The sequence below is a fragment of the Leptidea sinapis genome, chromosome 4 (assembly GCF_905404315.1).
Source record: "Leptidea sinapis chromosome 4, ilLepSina1.1, whole genome shotgun sequence".
NCBI lineage: Eukaryota > Metazoa > Arthropoda > Insecta > Lepidoptera > Pieridae > Leptidea > Leptidea sinapis.
In genome coordinates, this window is record NC_066268.1 from 13,243,425 (window position 1) to 13,261,511 (window position 18,087).

Consider the following 18,087-nt stretch of genomic DNA (forward strand, 5'->3'; position numbering starts at 1 on the left):
AAAGTGAGGGTTATCACTATAAAAACATAACAAATTGTTTATTCTTACGTAATTTAAAAATAATATTTACGTTTTTAAATGAAGTGTTGAAATGTCTCGTTCGTCCGTATTCTATTTTAATTTGAATGTAATTAAATACCTCATTGTTAGATGGAAACTGGATTCGTGTTGGTTTGTAAACACGTCTTGTTTGTGGGCGGGCGGCCTTGACTGAGCGAAGGACGACAACCGTGCGCCTGCGCAGGGGCGCGGTAGTCACGCGATTCATTGATGTAACTGTTTACCTCTACATTGATGCAATATAAATAAAATGCAAGCGTCTGTTTGTATACACAAGTTGTCAGTTTTCACTTAAAGAAATAAATATTATGACTGTTCATTGTCAGTACATTTATGTAAATTTAATATGCGTACACAAAAATCGTCACCTTTTTGCTCTTAATTGTGATTTCCATTATTATAACACTATAAATAATGGATTGCTTGTGACTAATTCTAGTAGGCTTCATATAAGATACATAATACCTTTAAGGGTAAATGTATACACTTTTATAATAAAGTCCCAGTCACTGTTCAGGCATTATCTATAAAAAAAAATGTTTTATTAAAAAATGGCTCTGTCATAAATCCTGCTACTCCACAGCTGAATATCTAAGTGATCGGACAGCCTAAGACTAGATTATGATTATTTTATAGCAATAGCAATGACAGTACAATATTGTATATTTCATTAAAAAGAGCGCAAAAAAGAAACTGGGAGAGTTTCTTGCGTGCCTTTACAGTACGGTACTGATGTCTACCAGAAATCCTGTTTATTTAATTACGATTACTAATTTGTCTGACAGTTTCAATTCATCTCTGAAACAGCACGGTATTGTTTTTTCACGTCTCGGTAGGTACATATATTAAAGTTTGCTATAATTTATTAGGGGTAAATTAATAGGTTGAGAAAAAATTGATAGTTACTATCTTTAAAGTAAATCTGGAAAATGTGTTTAATTTCATCATGTTTGCACTACAATCGTTTTGACTAATATAACTGTGCTAATGCTAACAGCTACAGTTTAATTCGGTACCCAAATGGTATACCACCAACAGGGATTATTGACCAACGGCCATTTTCAATAACCCATCTATCCGTAGTTTAACTTACTAGAGGTAGACAAATCTATCCTTTTACGCTTAGATACTAACATTTCAATAACTTATCGACAGATAGCATTGGACTATAACTAATATTATAACTATGGATTGATACGATCTTGTCTCTAAACGGTGATAGCAATATATCCGTAACTAGATATTGTATAACGTTATTGAAAACGGCCGTAAGTAAAAAGGCATTTATTTTCTCAAAATTGATTCCTTTAGAATTCTTTTTGATGCCATTTCTAATAACTGCTAGATACTACTACCGCTTCGGAAACAAATGGCGCTCTGAGAGAGAAGAAGACTGTACTAGGCGGTCTTATAAGGCATAATAAATTGAAATAATATGAAATCCTGACAATCTGTAAGAGTGTGTTGACTATCCCAACTATAAATGTGGTTACGATCCGCAACTCGCTGAGTGAGTTAGTTAGTTTAAAAAGGTATTTATTTACCATAAGGTTATATACAATACAATGGATACTGTACATAATAACTTATGAACAATTATTTTACTTAGACTAATTACGTCTTTCTTAAATATTTAGATGGAAAACAATATACACTTAATAAACAAGAAAATGACATAGGTAGGTAGTAAAATACAAAAATATCTCGCTAACATAAAGTCATACAAGTTTTAAAGTATGTACTTAATTGAATTGATCCGAAAATTGCTGAGTGTAAAATTGTTAGTTCAGCATAGTGAACGACCACTTTGGTCGGACAAAATCTCACGGCTCACCGAAGGGAGTCCTTGGCAGTCGGGGCCCGCTATTAAATATAAAATACCTATGCCTGAAAATCTCTTCTACATCCAGGTAGCGAGAGGCGAAATAATCGGCAAAATCGCTTCACCTAATTTATAATATAAGATTGAAAACTCTATATTGGATGCCAAACGAATGTATAAAATGTTTCTTTTACAAATGTATTTCAAAAGATCATAGTGTTTTTCATATAAGTACTAAATCTGAATCTCGGAAACGGCTCCCAACGATTTTCATAAAATTTAGTATACAGGGGATTTCGGGGGCCATAAATCGATCTAGCTAGGTTTCAATTTAAAACAAAAAGTAGTTTTATCCGAGTTTTAATGAGAAACAGCTACAATAACATTAGAATATAAAGGTAAAGGAGACGGATACCCTTTCATAAATTATTGGGCCAAGATGTAAAAGGTTGAAATTGGTGTTAATAAATAGCTTATAAATTTAAAAAGCATCACAGAATTTGAGGAATTTTGGCAATCTGAAAGCAGAGTTATAGGAGGTTTTGTAAAATTGAGGTTCTGCAATATATGGGCATCAATCTATATTAAAACAGCTGAATTTTGAAATGCGATTGCCTTTTTGTTGTACGGTAATGATCGTACAAGTTTAGCAATATCAGAAGTCAAATAGAAAGAAGGAAAATATCAATAAAACAACGGTAAACACTCAAATGACAAATCGCGTAGGTACGCACAAACGATACTACAAACGAGTGATTGACAATTGACATTCTAGACATTTCTGTAGCTGTCACTGTCAGCACAGATAAAAAATACAGAACGAGATTCAGAATCGACTTTTTCTTCGATGGATTTCTTTGTATGTAATATTAAATTGATATTTTTTTTAACTAAAGACGTTATGTTAATTATAATGTATTTTTAGGTACTTTTATTGAATCAATCATCTGGTGCAAGTGGTTTTGGGTTGAATAATGAATTGTATTAACTCATTCACATTAATCGATTATAGTAATCGATATCCCATTTTAATCGTGAATTTTAAGATAGTGAAAACTTAATTTTAAGATTTCTCGTTTTCTAGATCATAAATCAATCATAGATAAATCAGGGTAATTTTCTATATTTTGAAATAGAAAAATATGACAATTTTTTTAAACCATATCTCCACTTCTTACATTTTGGCCCAGACATCCCCGTCTCCTTTCGCCACTATATTTGTATACAGTTTTTGACTGTAATAGCTCAGATGGGACATTGGGTGATCCGGAAAGCAGAGGAGCCCGGTTCGAATCCAAATGTTTTTTGTTCAAGTTTTGTACATTCTTAAAAATCCGAGAAGGGCTTGGTCGTCTTGATATTTATGTTAAACCTTAATACTTAGTACCCACAAAGTAGCTAGTTGTAGCCGCTATTTGTGAATGCGACCGCAACTCAGTAAAAAAGTATTCATAATTCCAATGTATTTCACCGCAGGCTTTAAAAATAGGTCAACGAGAAAAGCCTGCTTTATATTCATTCGCTTTTTGTGACTATAAAAGAGCAATTTAAAATGAGTTTAGTTGTGGCTTAACTTTAAATCGGTTTTCTTTGTATCGTTTCCTATAACACTATTATGCACATATTTTACTATCGTTTATTTTGATCGTTTTGAATACCTACCAACTGTCTTCTTGCCATCTTTGAGTAGGTATTTCACAACTCTCCAAACCTGACAACTTGAGAGTTGATCAAGACACATCAAGATTTATGAACCTTACGTCACCCGCACGGTTGGGTCAGTTGGAAGAGCGCTCGCACGGAACGCGAGAGGTCTGGGATCGAGTCTCGCATCGTTTATAAATTGGTTTCAAATTTAATTTATGTAATTGATCCCAGAAGTGAGGGTTATCACTTTAAAAAATAACAATTTGTTTAGTAATAAAATCTTCTTAAATGCAATATGCATTGATTTATTTTAGCAAATAACACAACGGTTAAGCAAGGATTAACATAATTATAAACATTGAGTCGCCTGCTGTCGCCAATTGATGCTTTATGAAATGAGCATAGCTATAATTTACAACTGCCAGCCATGGAGATGATGATACTAAGTTTGAGAATTAGTTATAAGATCCATAGATAATAAAACGAAAAAAAGGCATTTATTTTCTCAAAATGGATTCCTTCAGAGTTCTTTTGTCATTTCTAATATACTAGACACTACTACCGCTTTGGAAACAAATGGCACTCTGAGAGAGAAGAAGAAGCGGCGCAAGAAATTCTATATAGATAGATAATAATATAGAAATAAATAGATATTCGTTGTATTATCTGTGTCCTTACTGCTTAATATAAAATATTGCTATTCCCTTCCAGGGCGTAACAAATTGTCTACCAATCAAATGTTTTGTAATACTGTCACTTGCAATAAAAATATTTTTATTTGATTTAATTTGAGACCGATCAGAAACTTTTGATTATTAAATATAATAGTTTTTGCATTTGATGAAGGTCAACAACAGCCATGTTCACGTAATAAATTAAAAAAAAAAATGCATATAGGTATGCACATATTACGTAAGTTTTTGATTTCTTTTCAACATTGTTACCTTTATCCTACAACAAAAATAACAAGACATTAAAAGTATTTATGTATTATTTTTAAGTAGATATTGTTATCTTGTTGAGACGTTGTAATAATTGCAGGTAATTTACGTTCTAAATCAGTGTTTCCCAACCTTAACATTTCTAAAATTTTTAACCTTTTAATATTTCTTTGTTTTCTTGAGCAAGAAATATAATTGATAAGTTTTAGAAATAAATCACTATAAAATTAATTTATTTTGTAAAATTTTAAAACATACGTATAATGAAAAATTGAAATTCAAAATAATTTTAATATTGATTTTTCTATATTCATTTAGTGCGATCCTAGCGCTTGATGCTTGCAGCATAGAGATTTTACATTTGGTTTCAATTTACGTAGCTTTATTTATTTCAAGTCTCTGCGTTGTGTCATATCAAGTCGATTTTTTTTATCAGTAAATCATTTACAGCACCAAATCCACAATCAGCTAAATATGATGATGCAAATATTTGTGTTTTTTCTTGCACATTCTTGGAATTTGCCTTTTTTGTTAAATTTGTCACCGATATCTAGCATTGCGTTTAAATAACCCAAAGAGCTAATGTTTTAAGTTGTGTCGAGTCCATTTTTAAATTGCCCCCCTTAACTGTCAAATTGATCCCCTGTGGGGCGTGGGCCCCACGTAGGGAAACACTTTTCTAAATGTTTTGCTTTACAACGTCAATAATATTTTTATAAGTTACTTCATATTTTGGTTTTTTTCACATAATGAAATAATTTTTAAGTCGATTTCAAGTGCTAATTTATGGTAGTAAAAATTTATGGTACCAAACGTTTTTTGTAATTAGGTTGAAGTCATTAATTCTTAAAACTGGTTTTTGTTATCAACAGAAGGATGTTCCATTACAAATTTTTAAATGGTATACTGAAGTATGGCAAATAAAATACTTCAAATAGTCGACATGTTTTTTTTTAATCTATCCACATGCTCTGTGCGACAGGCTGATGCGACGATGTTCCAGTGTCGGTGCCATGCCGAATCGGGCCGTTACACCGACCTGTATAAACACCACCGGAAAAGCTGTTCATATGTTTGACAGTAATTTTTTGTGCCTGTTTGAAGCGCCACGAGCGAGCGTCCAGAGAACTAATTTTGACGTATAATATAAATGGCTCCAAACGAACGTACAATACTCTGAAGTATTATTGCATTTTGAATTCATTTCGTTAGTTTTCCGTGTTGTTAATACTTCAAGAACCAACGTAATAAAGTACATAATTTTTTTTAATATTTTCTCACCATCTATCGATGTTTGCTGACGTTGTCTTAAATAGTTTTAGTACCGCAGACTCTCGCTACATGGCCAACAGCGCCAAAATGGCGAATATCAAAAAGGCACAATAGAACTTTGACACCCGCCAGTCCAGTGGTATATAATAGAGGTCAGTGAGCTGCTAGGATTATTTAGGCTGGGTTGCACCAACTAACTAACTTTAGCATTAATAAACATGTTAACTATCGGTTAAGCAAATTATGAGTTGCACGATTTGATAATTTTTAGATGACGTCTTAAGTTTAATTGTTAACCGTAACCCGTCCAATATTCGCCGGATGAAGCTATTGTTAACGTTAAATAGCTCAATATCGACCTGTTAAAAGTTTCAAATAAAAATTTGATATTTAAATTTTTATATTACCTAAACTTTGATTAGTACGAAAATATTTTTCCTGTTCATCTTACATCATCATCAGCCGGAAGACGTCCACTGCTGGACAAAGACCTCCCCCAAAGATTTCCACGACGATCGGTCCTGCGCTGTCCTCATCCAACGTATTCCAGCGATCTTAACCAGATCGTCGCTCCATCTTGTAGGGGGCCTACCAACACTGCGTCTTCCGATACGTGGTCGCCATTCGAGGACTTTCCTGCCCCAACTGTCCGTCAAACTATGTGCCCTGCCCACTGCCACTACAATTTCGCAATCATTTGGGCTATCTCGGTGACTTTAGTACAGATCTCCTGATTTCTGATTCAATCTCGCAGAGAAACTCCGACCCCTTTCGATTGCCCTCTAAGCGACCATGAGGTTTCTCATAAGTTCATCTTACAGTTGTCAATAATTGTAACAATTTTTTAACTGAATTTTTTTACATGATGTGTGATTCACAGCTTTGACTGTAAACAACGCGTCACATTTCGAACTTGTCGTAAAGTATCCATTAAACCAGCTATTTTTAATTTCCTCGCTGTTTGTCTGAACCGCTTCAGTTTTATTGTGCCTCGTATAATATAATCGTGCGCTGAATTATGATGTACCTACATTTAGACCTACATACTTAGTCTCAACATCATCTGTGTATTCAATGTTGTTGACTTATATTATATAGGTTCGTATTCGTGATCAAGTGAGTTTTTGTCACGTGAGCTTGGACGACCATTGGACACGGAACTCAAAAATTATGTATCACGGAATCACGATCGACCAATATTCCCGGGTGGAGGCGACTACCATTGATAAATAATGACATAAGAGCTTAAACTTCTATACAAAATAAGACAGTTCCGTTAAGCAAAATATAAGTTGCACCATTTGATAATTTCTAGATGACGTCTTAACTTTAATTGTTAACCGTAACCTTCCAATCTTCGCCGGTTAAAGCTATTGTTAATGTTAAATAGCTAAATATCGACCTGTCAAATGTTTCAAATAAATATTTGATGTTTCACTTTTTAACTTAAACTTTATCTATGTCAAGGAATGCGATGGTGCGCCAAATTCCGTAGTCTATGTTAAAGTTGACGTAAACCTTAACTATAACAGCTAATATGATGCAGCCCAGCGCAATCACGATCGACCAATATTCGCGGGTGTAGGGCGACTACCATTGTCAAATGTTGACATTAAAGCTTCAACTTCTATACGAAATAAGAATGACAAATAATTGAATGAGTAATAGATATAATCAAACCAAATTACTTTTGCAACGTCTTTGAAGAGCATACAGTATGTGTAGAATGAGAATTTTTATAAAAAGTGTTTTATATTTTGCATTGCTCTTATTATAAGTTTAAATTGTAATTACTTTCACGTCTAGAGACAAATTGTTCGATTATCCGGTATTATTTTGAAAAGGGCCATACTACTATTCTTAGAGGCCATACTAAACTTGATCACTGATAACGTGTTAAAGAACTTTCTGAATAAAGACTTAAGTGCTTGTATTATCTCGCAGCAGAGTTTGCTTGTTACTTGTAGTAACGCCTACATGCAGATTTATTTTTGATACCACCAACTTTTTTTTTCATCCAACCCCTTTGGCGAATAGTTTTAATAAGAGTCTTTGATTATCTCGTGTGTCAGAAACGGGCTCTTTAATTGACGACCCATGTAGCCCAGTGATTAGTGACCCTGCCTACTGAGCTAGAGTTCCTGGTTTCGAATCCCGGTAGGTGCAAATATTTATATCACGAATATGGATGTTTGTTTCTGAGTCATGGATGTTTTTATGTATTTATAAGTAAGTATATTGTATTAAATATATCATTGTCTTGTACCCATAGTACAGGCTATGCCTAGTTTGGACAAGTTAATTTGTGGAAGTGTGTCAATACCTTAATATATATAAATTACGTAACACGTTGTTTGTCCGCGATGGACTGCTAAACTAATGAACGGATTTAATGGGGATTACTAGATGGAGTGCAGTTTGGTCCAATTTTAGTATTTTTTTTGTATGGATATATTTTCTATGAGAGAATTGAGTGACGCACGGTTTGACAGTTCCGCTGTGAAACAATTTCATTATAACAACGGAGAGCATTTTTTACGTAATAATTCTTGATGTTTCGAAATATTATTGGCAAATTTCTATAAAACAGTTTTTTTTTGTTATCTACAGAACAACGTCTGTCGGGGCAGCTAGTTATATTATATATTATATTAATTAACTACCAACAATGACCGCCTTGCTAGACCGAAGACTAACATGCGTGACAAGTCGAGGCAAAAAGTGCTAATCAATAGACTCTTCCATTCAATTTATGCTATCATCATATTTAATAACTTATTTTTGTAGCCAACAGCTATTATTGTACTCTTATTAAGGGAGTGGGTGACGGTATAATTACATTCACATGAGATGATGAGACATTACATCTTAATTGTTAAGGTACAAGTATATTATATAAGACATTGCTATGGACAGATGCATCAGGTGGATCATCTTCATAACAGATGTCCACCCCATGAATCTGTCATCGGGTCATATCCAATCTCTTGTCGATCGCCTCGGATCAGAAAATGAAAACGTAGTTTAATGGTTTTCCAACTTATATACATATATTAAGATATTAATCATTTTGATCTTTCAATGCCAGCTATTTGGCCGATGTTTCTACTACTTCAAATTTACGCAATGGACGTTGACAACGGGTATGGCGCGCGCAAAGGTTGCAACAGCAAACAGTCAATCGTCTTATCTAATAGATAAAGGTTCGTCGAACTATTTTATGCAATAGTTAAATGACGAACACCTTTACTTCTTAAAAGGTACAAAAAGTGCGGTTAAAATTTTCATGCATATTAGCCCTCACTCGCACATGAGTTTTAAAACCGCCCTTCAAAAAGCGCCACAATTAATCGGACGAAGGAACACAGCTGGATAAAAAACGTATTTTTTTTTAAATATTGACGAAATAAAATTGCATTGCATTATATTTCCTACCAAATATGTTAGAATGCGAGAAAATGAGTTATTTATGGTAGATTTTATTATAAAAGAGCGCAAAAAATATTGCTGGGAGAATTTCTTTCGTCGCTTATTTATCTCCCAGAGCGCCGTTAGTTTCGGAAGCTGTAGTAGTGTAGAAGAGATATATAAAAAGAATTCTAATGTAACCAATTTTGAGATAAAACATTTTAAATCTATGATTAAATAAATGAATATCGAAGAAATTTCCATGTTAGTTTAAAGTAAGTAGCCAAAACCACCGGGGGAAGTATTTGACTCCCGACCTCCTTACTCGCCGTAATTACAAATTATTATTCACGCGTTGTTTTTACCAATAATAAACAAAAAAAAATTCCCCAAGTCGACGAAAATATTGATCCAAGAAAAAAGACTGTTTGAACAGTGCCGTTGATTCTGATAAAGATTCCCAATGAACGCGACTCCACACAAATTTATAAATACGCCGCTATCTCGGCTCGGATAAGATAAGCTACAATGAAGATTATAACTGCAGAATTTGTTAAATGGAGGTCTCATCTTTCCAAATGCGGCTTATTATATTTTCATAATTTTTATTACAATCTTCCTAGTTTTTGTAGTTGGGCAACGAACTAAATGTTATTTCAATAAAGTGAGAATTGCAAATATCGGCTTCAGTTTGTGCATTGTATGGTATTATCCCGTTATTGAAAAGTATCGGTGCTCCAGGCGAAATAAATTCCTACTATGTAGTGAACTCTTGATTTCTGTCACAAAGTCTATTTACATTCTGAGATAAAATCTAATCGGAGATTTTAATAGAGGATGAATTGGTTTTGTTATGATCGGTAATTTCTAAATGAAAGGTATACCTAGTGGTAATTTGCACAAGGCCGTCGCTTATAAATTGGATAACCACGACTCGACCCGCAAATGTCGGCGGCAGATTGGATAACAGATTTAAATATGGTTTATCAATTTGCATCAGTCAGAGCATATCGCACGATTTTAATGTAAGCGTCACTTTTATGGAATATTACAGATTATTTTATATGGCAGCTAGTTATTTAATATACAGCCACAATAACAGGGCTATCGATTCTTGACGAAGAGCGACTAAAGTATTTCATTATATAATTGGTTAAGAATGCAAAGATTCCTTAAATAATTAAACTTTCTTGAGACATTATAAACTTTATTTGTCTAAAACGGCCTTACTTCAAGATTTGTCGGAGTTGGTACCCACTAGTTTCGTACTTTCGTAGAGAAGGAAAAAGACAGAAGGGAGATCGAGTCGCAGTAGATGGAGCGACGATTTAAATTTGAAAAGATGCCGCAGTTATTATAATATGGAGTTAATCTTGTCATGATCTGGGTCATTAGCCACTAGAAGAGCCTGGTGGAGGCCCATGCGAAAACTAGATTTTACAATCTACAACAAACTTAATGTAAATTTATACCAATGTAAAGATGTAGCACCTGCTATTGTTTTAATGTGGCTCCGATCACATCGCACTCCGTGTTATTGAGACATACAACGTAATGCATCTGTTATTATAATATTGTTTTAGGTGTTCGGCACAGTGGAGCTGCCGGACAAGCCGATCATGCTGCCGCCGTTCGTGGAGGCGACCCACTGCCTGGGCTACCACCTGACGCGCAAGGGCCGTGCCGTCGCCGACCGCGTGGTCTCCGTGCTCGGCTACGCTTGCCCCGACATCACCTACAGCCCCAGCCTTTACCCCATCACGGCGGCTCTGCTACATTTCATGCCAGGTACATTATTTAATTATTTCATCAGATTTTACTTCGTAAATATCTATCTCTTTTTCTCTATGTAGGCGTTGATACGGCAATTGGTTGTTTTTTGTATTTTTTTTACTGAAAAGTATACTTGTGGCAAATAAACATAATAAAAAAAAAATATTGAATTAGGCGTTACTTTGCGGAAATCCATAATTATGCAAATGATTTAAGATTTCTTTAGTGTTAATTCCGCCAATATTTGTTTTTTAAAACAATTCGACACTTGTTTCGTCTCTACACGAGGCATCCTCAGGACGTGTTGTCTCGCCAGAATCTCGTGCCAGATTTTGGCTAAAGAAAACTTAAATCATTTGTATAATAAACATAATTTATAATTTTGTGTCCAAGTAAAATTTCTTAATATGCAAGAATGGTTCACAGATGTTTGATTTTATATAAATACACGATACGTTTTGAGGGACAGGCAATTCTAGATGTTCACATTGCAAGAATTATTGGCGTTTATTGTTGTTGTGTGTAAAGTTTCGTTGATTTCTGAGGAAACACTCTATTTTATAATAAATTTATATTATGTTTCCATCTGCTATCAACGCAAAAGTCATTGTGCAGTTTCTTGATTACAGTATTCTATTAACAGTTTTGAAAATTATTAGTTAATATCTTACACTTATTAAATTTTCCTTTTGCAATCTAAAGTTTATACTCTAGGTATACTTAATATACCATAAATATGTCAATTTGGATTTGTTTTATCGTGTACGTTTTTGTATTCAGAGATAATAATATTCTTTTATTAGTTTTTTGTATTTCATACTTTGACAGCAAGGCGTTTGAGCTATGTTATTACTAAGGCACCAGAGCATTCTTATATATTTGAATTTGCTTTTTAAAACAATCAACAAACATGAAAATTATGATTCACTAAGCCCAGATATAAGTAGGATACATGGTTCCTAAGTTCGATGGAACGCATTCAATTTATTCAGTTATAAATTTTTAAAATAACTATTTTTTATTCAGGTCTAATAACAATTTTTTATAAAATATTGATTTTGTCCGGTGGACACAGTTCTTTTAAAGATTATAACGATTTCTGTGACAGTTAAATTGCCATAGTCGAAGTTTTATTTCTAAAGATGCGAATTAGGATATAATCTCGATGTTCTCGAAATAACGCCACGAAACCTTTCGACCACAGTCACTTGGAAAACTAAAAGAGTTGTCCAGTGAATCAATGTAGGAGTTATAGTCAAAGCGTGGACATCCTTGCACCAAATATAACGGTTATCTTAGTGGATTACTGCGAAAATAACAATGAAAATCTTGCTAAAGGGATTTGAAGATCGCAGGAAAAACTTAATGCAGCAGTCGTTCATGTAGAAAACAATCACAATGCTTCGTAATACCAGTGGAATGCTCCTTTGCACAGGATGCCGGCTAGATTATAGGTACCACAACGTGGCTTATTTCTGCCGTGAAGCAGTAATGTGTAGGTACACATTAATGCTTAGGTAAGCATTAATGTTTTTCGATCTGAATGGCGCCGTAGCTAGTGAAATTACTGGGAAAATGAGACTTAGCATCTTGTCTCAAGGTGACGAGCGCAAGAGTACGTGCCGTGAGTAAGTGCCTGTAAACATCATGGAAAAAGCATACCGGATTTCAATGTAGGATTAATTTCAAACATAATATTATCTAATCCAAATAAATATAGTATTTTTTACTCATTCTTATGCCAGTTAGAGATTAACAGTTGTGCAAAATACATTATAATCAATAATTATAAGATTTAGATATACCTTTTTTAAATTTGTAACAGTTATTAGGTATGTAGGGTCTGTTTTTAGCTAATGCTTCAGTAGTTAAAAATAGTATTACAAGAGACAGCACTGTAGCGTTTTAATATTGCAAACCTGTATTAGAATTAGCTTAAAAATAGCTTAATGTTATCGGAGCCTTGAATTGAATTATTATTGCAACACTTTCTTAGAACGGAACCGCCGAATAAAAAGTTCTAAATGTATTTAAATCCTAACCGGTTCAAGTATTTTTTCGCTTTGCAAGCCTTCCTAGATTCTACTCTATGAAGACAATATGTCATTATACTAAGACATAATATATAGAATACTAGATTCCTCTGGTATTGCAAGAGAATGTGGGCGGCGATGATCACTTAACACCAGGTGACCCGTACGATCGTTTGTCCTCCTATTCCATAAAAAAAAATCCTACTCGTCCTTGATTCTGCAATTTCAAAGATACACATAATCGCGTTATAAGTACATTCTGTAAATTAATAATTGTGTGTACCCCCGTTCATCTGGCTAAGCTGCCTATAAGAGACAACTCTCTTTGTGAGTGTAGACATCATGAAGGCCCTGGATTGTCTTCTTCTAGTAATCATCTCCTTCCTACTGATATCTCTCGCCCCACCGATTTCAAATCGTTACTCTCCTTTGTTAATTCCCCTTATGTTTATATTCTATGTTCATTCATTAACTAAAACAATATAAAACTTTAGTTTGTTTGTCTTTTAACCAACTAACCCTTTGTATATATTGTGTGTGTCTTTTTTAATTTAGATACATCAACATTGTTCTTTACGGTGAATGATCTCCGTAACAAATTTACTTTCTGATCATGGCCTTGTTCATTCACGAAGCCCGCTTTATATAAAAGAGTTGATTAATATACACTTGTCATTAGTGAAATCAGAAAAGGATACGTCATCAAGCAAAACAATAACAATAATATCATTGATAGCACATGTGTGATATAAGTAACATTATATAGTCATCGAAAATCTCATTCGGAAGTGTAATGAAATAGGATTGCTCAAGTACCAACTAATAACACGTGCGTCAGTCAGTGGGAACCCAGAACTTGCCAGATTATAACCGGTTACATAAAACATCCTCTCAATTCCGACAGGTTGCAGAGGCGTTGCAAAATTTATAAGACGCGCTCGCCTTAATTCCGTAATGAGTGCGGGGGGCGATAATTGGACCCGGCAATAGGCAAATTGCTCTGCCTGTCTCTCAATATCACCCGTGTAATCATTATAAACAATATCAAACTCTAATGCTACCCAATAGAATCTCTTGTGCCGTGTACATTACATGTTTCCCGTGTGTTCTAATTTTCCTCTAATATAAACTCTTTATCGTCGCAATAGAGTCGCATATGACATCAATGTCAGATGTACGATTAATTCGCAACGTGGACTCGTCACAGATTTGCATCGCGTCCGGCGTTCTGTCAATTCAATTCTCAATTTTAGAATTACGTTTGTATGATTGGTTAGAATGCGATCAATATGGCACATGGCTATTTATAAGCAGAATAAGTCCCACCGATATGTGGTGTTCGCCGGTAATGCGATATTATTAGAAGTGGTTGTTCTTTGGTGTTTGGTGTACATTGTACATACATATATTAAAGACATCAGTTGGTATACGTAGTGTAGTAGACGGGATGACGCCAATTTTCTGGTGACTAAAGTGACAATTTCCTTCTATAAACTCGCACTCCTAATGCTCCAGTCTTTTCTTTAATATTTGACACTTTTGTTTAACGTTCATGTATGTGAGAGAGGAACGCAGTCTTTTTTTTTGTAAGGAGGGCAGAGATACTTATTAGAAATTCGTCATCATGAAACTCAACTGTAACATTAATTTGAAACACCTTTTCTCCTTTCTTTATATCAACAACTACTAATGTTAGTATTTAACTTTGATTAACACGTGTGTTACACATTTATCTAAATTAAAGTCCCCGGTAGAGTCCCTCCGAAAACACGAGTCTGCAAAGTTCACGAAACGTGAAGTTAAATAAATAATTATACAAATTTAACTTTTAGCAAAAAATATAGTTCTAATTACACGCGTTTTAATTTAATGTTTATTAAACTAAAAAGTGTTTTATTAAACTAATCAGTAAAACATTGGCAAACAAAATCACGCGTTTTGTCAAGGTATTTCTTGTCTCGCACAGCCATTTTGCGGAATCATCTTATAGGACTTAAGGACCTTCAAGCATGGAGTATACTTCTACCTTGAAGGCCGGTAACGCATGACCACTTATTTTGCGGATGTCAATGAGCAGTTTCCTCACGACTTCCAATCACCTGAGTCTCTCGCCCGTTTGCGCCCTCTCATAAAAAAAAATAATTTTTGCTAAATAACTATGAACAACGGTGATAGGTTGTATTTAAATCAACTAACGTATATTCCATTATGTAAGTCAAGGTGAAATAAAAATTATAATCAAGCAAAAATAGTAACCCCAGTAAAGAAATTTAATGGGGACTTCATCCATTCAGAACTGAGAGACTAAAGGGTCGCACAAAAAGCTTCGAGTACTACTTTTGTGCGCTAGAATGTGCGCATTGGGGCACAACGATGTCGCTTCCTGTTTTCGTTTTTTTGCTTAGAGCAACGACGAAACGAGCCATTTTATTCACGTCACGTGCGTCCCCACTTGCGTCCTTGAAGCTTATTTGAAATGAGCTTTACAACAATGTCCCACTCTACCTACTATTGTCTCCAATCTACGCACAAGACTAATATCATAAATCGATTGAAAACAAGTCTCATTGTATAATTTAAGTGGGTACTTTAAATTAAAAAAATTGTACAGATTAAAAATATCCATAAACAATCTTGAGACTCTTGACGCCTATTTGTCGTTTTGCGTTCAATTTTTTTCCATTCGGCATGTGGTTTCGTTTTATATAACATTTTCTTCTTTTGAAGTTTATAAAAGTTATTCTATTTTAAAGTTAAAATTGTTATCTTTGCATCTATAATCTATATCGTACGCGTGATGTGAATGTTTCTACACTCGCGAGTAAAAGTTTGGAAAATTGTTATTAAAATTGTAACATTTGAAACACAACAATGTTCATGCATGACGTGACCTAGTAAAGGGAGTGTGTGTAATACGCGCCTCGCCCATATTCTCATTTCTAGATGTAATAAACTTATATTATCCGCCAGGGACGACGTCTTGCGGTGTCTCATGACATAATTCTTGACGTAGGTATAGTAAATTGACATGTTAATTGTCACGAATAGCAGCAGTAATTGGAATAAGAAATAGATTTTCAACGCATATGATGTAATTTGTTCTTATTCAAATCGTACATTCGAAAAGGCAAAGCTACTACATAATACTAGTATAGTATATTTTATCCACTACTCGATATTTCAAGTGCTCCGAAAAAGTTGACTGCGCAAAAACTTGCTCAGAAAGCAGAGACAGTTTTTATCGCAATCGTTTTTGCTTGATCACGAGTTCTTCTTTACAAAATTATTTCAAGGACATTGAAAGACCAAAACTATATCCGTATTGTAAAATTTTGTCACAAGCGATAACTTCCTTGATTGTGATGAATTCGAACTAAAAACGTGTTAAATGGGTATCTAGTTGGCACCTTGTAAGAACCTAGATTTAGGTTCTAAAAATATTAAAATATTTGTTGACATGATGCTTACAACAGTAAGTAGCCTTTGGTTAAGAAATTCCTGAGAAAATATTTTAATTTATATTTTAATATCTTTAATTATTGAACCCTGATCCTTGTTTTTATAAATTTTTACTATGGTGGCTTTTTCTTATGCTTTTATTGAGTGTCATTATATTTATTTGATACGCAATACGCTTGTATTTTCTTTATTCTTTGAAAATTGCCATTCAACCCGAGACCAAAGGGTCTCGTTAGGAAATAGGTCACGACCTAAAAGCGGCCCCCACACGAATAGTCTACGGAGTTTTATGCTTGGTGTCGAACAATTTTGTAAATGCTTCGGAAAATATACTATAGAATGCTATAGAAATATTATTGCTTTTTAATTTAAAAAAAATAGTTCTTCAGTTCAGTTCTCTACTGTTAGGTCAAAAAAAAGTAGTCTAATTTAAATACTGATTTGCATAGCCTAACTTAGGAAAACAAGAAAAATTGACTATAGTAGTAAAACATTGGTATCCAAGGGATAGAGTAGCTATTAGATGAAATGGGTGACAAATGAAACATTGCGAAGATGAAGTCAAAAGTCGCTGGGACATTTTGTCCCAATGTTCCAAATAGCGGATAAGACAGAGAGACAGAAAGCTTTACAGGGGCCTTTGTTGAAAGACAAGGTATTTAACAGAACATCGATTATTTAGATTTATATTTAATAAAATATCATTTGATAATATTTGTGATCAGCAATAAATACTCTATGCATAGACATAGATAACTGCTGCACTATACTGAACACTCTGGGAGAAATTGACAGAGTTACACTTCGATGGGTTGTAGGGATCAAAGAAAATAAATGCTCTGACGAACTTGCAGCAATTGGTGCTAACTTAACCCATTTCAAAACCAAGCGTTCAACAAAAACGATGCTTACACAAACTTACACAAACTAACCCAAACAAACCTAAGACACTAACGGGGAACTGCAGATTAAATAAACACCTTTCAATCTTAGGCCTCGAGATTGCAGGGCGTGTAGATTGTGTAATAATGCAGATGAAACCTTGTTACACACCCCCTCTGAATGTAGTCCGTTAATGCGTAAACGTAGCATCTCTATCACAATAGATTTCATTGGTCGTATTGAAACAGGGCTGCCATGAACTGTATTAGACAATATCCATACTCTGTGCATTTTTTTTTAGTTCTTGTATTATGCAGGTACCTTCTCAATAGATTTTACAATGGGAACAAGACCATAGATATAGATGTTGAAAGCTGCGTTTCAGCTTTTAAGTGAAAAGAAAGCGAAGTACGAAGGTAAAAGATCTATACAATGTAAACTCGTCAGTTTTTATCATAGCTTGCTTCATGTATGTCAAGAATGTTGTAAATTATTTATTATTTCATTCGCATAACTTATTAGCAATTAATTACTCTCATAAATCGCAGAACTGATGTGACATTATTATTGTTATCTTATGCGTACTCAATATGTTGGTACTTATTGCATTTCATGATTTTGTAAACAACTGGCTGACCCGACTGAATTCTCTTAACAAAAATATACTGATGAATTTATGAATCTGTATAAGACATTGCTTTTTTAATAGAAAAAATAATGTTAAACGCTCGATGTCTTATACAAAATTACAAATTTATATTGTTGTGTTAGTTTTTGGTGTGATCCTTGA

At 34.1% G+C, this 18,087-nt stretch overlaps 2 protein-coding genes across 8 annotated transcripts in view; both read left to right on the top strand.

The window, feature by feature from the left end:
* The window catches only part of LOC126979898 (endonuclease/exonuclease/phosphatase family domain-containing protein 1-like), a 301,297-nt gene that overhangs the window by 157,574 nt on the left and 125,636 nt on the right, over window positions 1–18,087 (top strand). The gene's annotated exons all lie outside the window — the stretch shown is intronic.
* Window positions 1–18,087, top strand: part of LOC126979897 (GTPase-activating protein skywalker) — a 100,358-nt gene that overhangs the window by 54,212 nt on the left and 28,059 nt on the right. For all 6 annotated transcript variants that reach the window (XM_050829477.1, XM_050829478.1, XM_050829476.1 and 3 more), the window contains one exon: window positions 10,734–10,938. In XM_050829477.1, the coding sequence (XP_050685434.1) occupies window positions 10,734–10,938 (205 nt within the window). The remainder of the gene's footprint in view (window positions 1–10,733; window positions 10,939–18,087) is intronic.